Source organism: Ursus americanus, chromosome 14 (genome assembly GCF_024610735.1).
Source record: "Ursus americanus isolate L20-20 chromosome 14, mUrsAme1.1.p, whole genome shotgun sequence".
NCBI classification, from domain to species: Eukaryota; Metazoa; Chordata; class Mammalia; order Carnivora; family Ursidae; genus Ursus; species Ursus americanus.
In genome coordinates this window covers 45,504,123-45,512,747 of record NC_142140.1, presented here as the reverse complement: position 1 = coordinate 45,512,747, position 8,625 = coordinate 45,504,123, and the positions used below count along the sequence as shown (strand labels likewise).

The window sequence follows — 8,625 nt, the reverse complement described above, 5'->3', positions numbered from 1 at the left end:
CACAGTGAACTACAGACAATGGAGCCTCCCCCAGCTCGCCCAGGAATGCATTCCACGTCACAAGCAGGGCCTTCCTAAATAAACCCTGCCCCCACGAGATCTGATCATTCTTATGGAGGAGCAGCTGGTCTTAACATTGTACATTGGGTGAGGGGAGGACCAGGTAAATGGACGTTTAGTTGACAAATTATTGGATCGGGGGAACATTCCACCGTGTTGAAGAAGGCTGTGTATCAGCCAGAGATTTTGAACTGAGTTGAAGGCATCCACGACCTGGGACGTCAGGCTGCCTTCAGAGAGGGGTCTTAGGTGGTTCCTCTGGGCGGGGCAGAAGCCTGCTTTCATGTCATTGGTGGCTAGAGGGACAGGAGGGGGACTGCTAGCTCTCCACAAAAATCTACCCTCCCCCTCTTCTATATAACAGATCAGAGCCTGGCCACAGGGCTGGCCAGCTACACCACGTTTCCTGGCCTCGCCTGCAGCTAGGTGGGGTCGAGTGTGGGATGGGAGAAGTGTGTGGTGCTTGGAGGGACGGTGCTTGCCTGCCCTGCAATCTCTGATTAGGTTTTTTTGTAATAATATTGTAATAAGAGTTTCCGGGAAATGGGCCAGAAATAAGACATGGGGAACTTGGGTCTGTGAATGGTCTAAAGCAGAGTCACCCACTGACCTAGAACACCCACTGTCACATGAGACAAAAATGAACTCTTACCTTACTCAAGCCATATTCCTTTCGAGCTCTTTTCCTTTTTTTTAAGCAAATGTAATGCGTTGAATTACATCCTCTCCCCAAACTCCTACCTTAAGTCCTAATCCCCCGTATTTCCGAATTTGAGCTGATTTGGAAATAGGACTATTGCAGATGTAACAGTTACGATGATGTCATACTGGCGTTGGGTGGGCTCCTAATCCAGGAGAACTTGTGTCCTTCTTTTTAAAAAGGGGACGTTTGGAAGAGACAAGCACACAAGGTGGATGCCACGTAGAGACGGTGGGTGATCTGCAAGTTAAAGGATGGTCAGAGGAGCACCAGTGCCCTCCAGCTAGGAGAGAGGCTCGGGACACATTCGCCCTCACAGCCTCAGATGGAAGCAACCTGCCAACACCTTGATTTTCTACTTCTGGTGTCCAGAATCGGGAGATAACAAATTTCCGTCTATGTCACTTCGTTTGTGGTTGGTTAGTTTGTGTTTCCTTTTGTTTTTGCTTTTTCAGAATCCCCAGGGAAGGAATACAGTGACTGGTACCAGCAATGAGATGCTGACATCACAACAATGAAAAATGAGTGGTCTTCTGGTAAAGACACAAAAAAACTCAGGCTGGAAAGCTAGAGACCCTTGTTACGCCAAAAACCATCATTGGGTAATACCGTCCCTGGCGGTAACCTGGAAGGTAGATCGTATGTCCACTGAGCCTGTGTTTCTGGAAGTCATTGCAAAGAGCTATGACATCACTGTGAGTTGGCTGTTTCTTGCTGCTTTGCAAGGATTCACAAGAAAGAGATGATCCTCGACAAGATCTGGCCACTTTTCAGAGCCAGAAACATCACACGCTTAGAAGAGCCAACAGCTTCCTGTCCTTCAAAAGCAATAACAATAAGGATCTTGCCTCCTACCCAAGGCTATTGTTTCAGATGACCATTAACTGAGAGGGACCAAAACCTAGGTGGTTCAAGGAAGCAAATATTGCAAAATCAATAAACACAAGAGCTCTGGCTAGAAAAGCACATTGGCTCTGGGGCCTCGCAATGGAACTGACCAGAAACAACTAGACCAGATGTCTACTGTAAGGTTTTTGATGGAACCATGCAGTTCCGAAAACAAAGAGTTCAGTCTGCAAAATCTTATGACTTTTGAGCCTCTGCATTTGTGTCTTTTTATTAGAGCAGATTAACCTGAACCTGAACCAAAGTGGGGCTTGTATCCCAGTGCCTCTAGTTTGCTGAGCACTTCCTTTCAACCGTGATGTGTTCCTCAGGCTGCAGTGTGAGCGCCACAGGGCAGAGATTTTGTTTGTTCCCTGCCGGACCTTCAACCCTTAAAAGTGTGTTTATGGTGTCACAGATGTTCAAGAAGTAGTTGTTAGAGGAAGGAAGTAATACATAGAGAACCAAGAGCGACACAAAGGAAACATCTAAACTTGGGACTGTGCTGGGAAACCTCTTCAGATGGGCACTGGATTTGTCACTCCAACATCCCAGTGCTATGGTCACCGAATAAAAACTGGCTTCCTATTGATGAGGGCCCCCAAGGCCCCCTTCATGTCTCTGTTGCGTAGACTGTAGATGAAGGGGTTCAGCATGGGAGTGACCACGGTGTACATCACGGCAGCGGCTGTGTCCTTCTGGGCCGTGTGCGAGGACGCGGGGCTGAAATAAACCCCAATGAGTGTCCCGTAGAACAGGGACACCACAGACAGATGAGAGCCACAGGTGGAGAAAGCCTTCTGCTTGCCTCTCGTGGAAGGGATCCTCAGCACTGTGGCAAAGATGCGTGTGTAGGAGACCAAGATGCCCACAAAGGGAGTGACAGTGGGTAGGGCACCCACGGTATACACCACTGCATTATTGAGAAAGGTGTCGGAGCAGGCCAGCTTCAGCAGAGGGCTGAGGTCACAAAAGAAATGGGGCACCCGGTTGTGGGTGCAGAATGAGAGGCGAGTCAGTAATACTGTGTGGGTCAGGGCATTCCCGAAGGCTGCAGTCCAGGATGCAGCCACCAGGAGGCCACAGAGCTGCGGTATCACAGACCTGGCATAGTGCAGAGGGCGACAGATGGCCACATAGCGGTCATAGGCCATGGCAGTCAGCAGGAAGCTATCGATGCCAGCAAACCAGATGAAGAAGAACATCTGGGTCAGGCAGCCTGCGTAAGGGATCCCTCTGTGCCCTGACACGTGGTTGGCCAGCATCTTGGGGACGGTGGTGGAGGTGAAGCACATGTCCACAAAGGCCAAGTTAGCCAGGAAGAAGTACATGGGGGTGTGCAGTCGGGGGTCAGTGGCGATAGCCAGGATGATGAGCAGGTTCCCCAGTCCCGTGACCAGGTACATAGTCAGGAAGAGTATGAAGAGCAGCTGCTGTTGCTTGGGGCTCTCTGAGAGGCCCAGGAGCAGGAACTCAGAGACGGAGGTGAGATTTGCCCCTTCCGTGGCCATCCTGCATCAATCAGAAAGGACACCCAAGAGTTGTCCAGGGTCCTGACACGGCCAGCCCTTCCCCTGCACCCTGATCTCATCCCCTCTCATTAGACCAGACATTCCTCAATTCTTCCCACTCTCTCCTGCAACAGGACCCCACCCACTCACCTGTTTGCTGTTCCATCCGTGACACACCATTCATTCCCCACAACCCACCTGCAGGATGGATGGACCGCTGCCAAGCACGCGGACTGTTTCTCACCCTCACCCCCTACACCTCTATGACCCAGGACATCACCTGGGTACAGCAGGGAGCTCAGCCGGCACACTGGGTAACATGGAAATGTGGACATTAACACCCCCAGGAGTGACTTTCACTCGGCAAAGGACCTGTCCTTGCTGGGTGGCTCCCTGGCTTCATCACTCCTGAGTGAGGCAGCTCTGAGGTGTGTTCTCTTGGGGATCCCTAGAAAGATCACTGCTCAGCTGTCCTGAGTGGGAATCTGCTCATCCATGCCTCCCTTCCCCAAATGCTCATTGGATCTCCTGGGATTACCTCTTAAATATACGATTTGCACTCAAGCCCTTGACTCAGAACCTGCTTTGGGGAGAATCCAAAGTTAGACTCAGGATTCCAGAACTTCTTCCATCCTTGAGAGAGTCCCTTCTTTGTGCCCAATAGGCCTCCAGCTTCAGCTCCCTTTCTCTGTCTCCCTGGACCTCAACACTCCTCACAAATATTGCCTGTCCTTGCATGTCAGGAGCAGCTGTGACCTCCTATTGCCCCTCCAAGGCTAGTATGCAGCCAGTATGAGCCAGGACAGTTGTCCATTGCTAAAATCTGGAAATATTTGGCACACGCTAGGACATACCCTCACGGTACTTCCAAAGAAGAGTAAAATTAATTAACAACACAAATTATAAGGTAAACTCAGTATATCTAGTTCACTGTCATTGAAGGTTGCAACGAGCTTCAGTACACCAGCAACATCTGAGATGTATTTGCAAAACTTTTTGCCAGTTTGGCTATTGTCACTGTGAGCGGCATGGTCGTGTGCTTAGAAATGCTCTGCTCTCTAGGAGAGGTACCAGTCTGTCAGCATCCTCAAATCTGAGGTTGGCTCTGGTTTTTAGATAGTTAAGATTTACTTCGGTGTTCACCGTTTGTGCATTCTCATTTTTGCATGGAAGTGTGCAGTGTTTGGAGAATGATCAAATCACGTTTATAATAATACATTAAAAGAAAGGATCTAGGGGCGCCTGGGTGGCGCAGTCGTTAAGCGTCTGCCTTCGGCTCAAGGTGTGATCCTAGCGTTATGGGATCGAGCCCCACATCAGGCTCCTCCGCTATGAGCCTGCTTCCTCCTCTCCCACTTCCCCTGCTTCTGTTCCCTCTCTCGCTGGCTGTCTCTGTCTCTTCAAATAAATAAAAAATAAAATCTTAAAAAAAAAAAAGAAAGAAAGGATCCAGAATGAAAAGGCAACAAAGCTTGCAAAGGCTTTTTAAGGCTCTGATTAAATATCATGGACAGTGCTCTGCTGGATTTGGGGGAGAACAGAGGAGGAATGCTATTCACTGCGATCTGTATTCCAGCCACATCGATGCTAGCAAAGTCAGGGCAACCTGAAACAGTTGTGCTTCTGGGTAAGACTCACTGTAAAATATGACAAGTCATTTATAATTTGGCAAACAATTACTTAACACTAAAAGCATGGGTAGTTTCTGGTATCAGGTGAAGGAAATATTGGATCCAAATACTGCTTACAAGCTGTTCACTGAGGTTGGAAATGCTGATACCCGATGACTTCCTCGGAATGGCAATCATGTTCAGTTCATTGGGGCTCAAATAAAGAAGATTTGTAATAGTCAATGGTGAAAGATGAAAAGAACGTTGTTATTAAGTGTCACGCTAAAAAAAAAATTGGAACAATAAAAAGTTTCCGGAAAAATTGCTGTATGTCAAAGTATGTTGGTAAAGCAGACAGATAGCATTTTGAAAGCAATATGCCTTCTAAAAGACGCTGATGTATGGCTAAAAGTCATTGAGAGTTCTCAGATACGAAATAATTAATAAAACATCAAAAACCATAATATCGATATGGGCATGACAACTGCCATTCAGACTCGTGGATTAGCTTGTAGCAAAACCATTTCCTGGACAGAGAAAACAGCTTTGCAAAACGTTACTCAAGTAAGGAAAACCTCACCCGTGATCGGTGTCACTGCTGTTCCTTCTGTAATTTATTTTAAAAGCAAAATTCACAGATAAAATTTAAGTCCAGAGTTTTGGGCAAAACTTGCAGAACTTTCTGGATGTTTTAATTTGGTATCGTTCAAGTCTCTTTGTTCAGCTTTTGCTGGATGATTCAAAAAAGATACAATGATAACGAAGCACTTTAAATATGCCTCTTAAAACTTTATGTATGCCACCGTGCATCCAATAAACACAGAGAGAATAAATCAATGTGTCTGAAGAGCTGGGGACTGAAATGAGAAAATTGGAAGTGTATATGGACGCAAATGGACGAACTGAGGAGCTGCGGCTGCAACGGACAGCCTGGAAATAATTCTGGGTCTCGTAAATTCTTCTCAGTAGTAATTGTGGGAAAGGAGTCAGCACTTAGAAAATAAAGGTGGGTATTTTTTGGTTTATTTTTAGTTTTTCATTTTTATTTTTTTAGATTTGATTTGTCTTTAGTCTTTAAGAGTTGGCTTTAATAAACGCAATTCTAAGAGTACGTGGGTGGCTTAGTCAGTTAAGCATCTGACTTGGTCTCAGGTCATGATCTCAGAGTCCTTGGATCAAAGCCCACGTGGGGCTCCCTGCTCAGCAGGGAGTCTGCTTCTCCCTCTCCCTCTACCCTCCCCCCCCCACTCATGCTCACACACACTCTCTCTCTTTCAAATAAAATAAAATAAAATAAAATAAAATAAAATAAAATAAAATAAAATAAAATAAAATAAAAGCAGTTCTAATAGGGACATCAACACTTTATCTGGTTTTACAGGAAAGCAATAGTTGGGTTATTAAAGCCGAAGATAACTTGGTATATACAAAGAACTGAACACATGCAAATAAGTGGAAAAAAAACCCCACTGAGACAGAAGTGTGAGGTATTACAGGAATGAAGAAACGTGGGATGATATCTGAAATCCAACCAAATGAGCATCGACCCCCAGCTGTAGGGGCTGGGAGACTATTTTGGGTCCACGACTAAATTTCATGAGATGAATTTCTTGTTCATTGACAAGAGTAAAAGTAAATTCATTTATTGAATCCTAGAAGTTGATCAAAGTTTATCTGTGATGCTCTGTGGGACAAATATTAATAAAATCAAGTTCTTCAAAAAAAGAGGAAAATTAAACCATCGCTACAGCTTCAGCCCATGCGGGGGTACCGAATATATAAAAATCTCAGACGGGATTACAACAGCTAGGACTTGCCTTCCGATTCAAACTGTTTGTTCAAAAAATAGTTGAGTAGAAAGTGAGAGAGAAGTTTAGCACCCTGAACCACAGTATTGATGTTAAGAGAAAATCTTGACGTTTTTGAAGCTGCAAGTAACCTAACACCTATCACCTTGAACTGTCCCTCCCGCCATCTTTCCCTCCTCATCTCTTATCACCTCACCTCCTACTCTCCATTCCCTCAATCTGGTGTCATGGACGGCCCTTGAACAAGCCAGGCATGCTCCTGCCTCAGGGCCTTTGCACTGTCTGTTCCCTCTGCTTAGCACACTCTTTTCCCCAGATAGCCACATGGCTCTGCTTTCCACTTGAGCCCCTAAAATAACCTCTTCATGAAGCAGGCAGGAGGAGCTTCTACAAAAGTAAACTAGATCCTGTCCTTCACTTAGCACCCTTCTCTCCATTACATGTAGAGGACAATCCCAAATCCTGGCGCGGCCACTGTGGAAAACAGTATGGAGAGTTCTCAGAAAACTAAAAAGGAAATGGGAACAGAATGTCTGAGAGCTGTCTGTAATGCCACGTTCATTGCTGCATTATTCCCAGAAGCTGAGTGATGGAAACAACCCAGTGTCTGCCAGTGGATGAAGGAGCAAGAAAATGTGGCATATACACGACTGGAATATCGTTTGGCCATGGAAAAGGAGGACATTCTGCCATTTGTGGCAACACAGATGGACCTGGGGGGCCTCGTGCTAAGTGAGACAAGCCAGGTGGAAAAAGACAAACACTGCACGGTGTCACTTCCGGAATCTAAAACCAAACCAAACACACAAAACACAAACCTCACAAAGTCTAGGCCCTGCGGACCTCCCCAGTGTCCACTCAGGTCACGGTCCTCCAGCCACACGGGGGGGTCCAAGATTGGCCCATCCTCAAGGACTTGCTGTTTCCTCCTTCTCGAGCTCTCTGCCTTTAGGACCCCTTTCCAGATTTCAAGATCCACCCAGATCCTTCTTTCTCCTCCGGAGCTCAGCCCCCAGTGGCTGCTGTGTCCCCTGTCCTCCCGGGACTGTGTTCTCTGGACCTGAAGAGGAGCCGCGTCCCTGGGACCCTGTGCCTGCCGCTCCCCTGCCCAGCAAGTAAGCGTGCCCTGTTCCACGTGCTTGCTTAGCCGTTTTCCACCTACGAAGCATCTTCAGTGTGGCATTCCCCAAGCAGTGGATGGGAATTCTGAGATGATGGCCAACACAGGGAGCCCCACCCAACCCTGCAATTCCACCAGGAGGAATTCTCCAGAAGGTGCGTGGTGAGATGTGTTCAAGGGTGTTTGGAAACGAGTAGTGCTCATCCACAGGAGGGGAGATACCTCCATCGGGACACTCTTACTCGGTGGACATTCCTATAGTCACAGGGATGGAAGACACCTGGAACTGCTCTCACGGACCTGGGTGAATCTCAAAGGCAGGGGCCAAAGAAAACCAGTCATAGAAGGATGTGCACAGAATCACGCTGCTCAGGCCAAGTTTGAAAACACGCAACACCGTTCCGTGGATCGATCGTGGATTCGTCCCATGCAGTAAAGGTTCAAACGTGTATGGAGTGATCCACACTAGTTGTAGGATGTGGGCTATCTCAGAGCCAGGGGAGGGGGAGGGAGAGGGAGGGAGGGGCGGGGCAGGGGTAGTATGGGAGTACGGGAACAGAGCAGGGATGTAAAGGGATGTTTCACCTCTTAATCTGGATGATGAATACAAGCCGAACTCCAGCTTGAAGTATGATCTATGCTTTTTAAAAATACTTTATTTATTTATTTGAGAGAGAGCACAAGCACCGGGTGAGGCACAGGGAGAGGGGCAAGCTGACTCCGTGCTGAGCAGGGAGCCTGATGTGGGGCTTGATCTGAGTGCCATCATGACCCAAGTTGAAGGAGACACTTAGCGAATGAGCCACCCAGGTGCCCTTGCTCTGTGGTTTTTTGAACACCGGCAATATCACACACACACACACACACACACACACACACACACACACACACACACCAGTTCCCCACCTTCCTTCAAGGATCTCATAGGAGA

The 8,625-nt window shown here is 47.3% G+C and overlaps 1 protein-coding gene across 1 annotated transcript; it reads right to left on the bottom strand.

Moving 5' to 3' along the window:
* Nucleotides 1-2,208: 2,208 nt before the first annotated feature.
* On the bottom strand, nucleotides 2,209-3,156 carry LOC123780045 (olfactory receptor 1f45-like). The gene has a single exon (XM_045778816.1). It carries the CDS (start codon nucleotides 3,154-3,156, stop codon nucleotides 2,209-2,211), a length of 948 nt encoding a protein of 315 aa, XP_045634772.1.
* Between the last annotated feature and the right edge of the window lie 5,469 nt (nucleotides 3,157-8,625).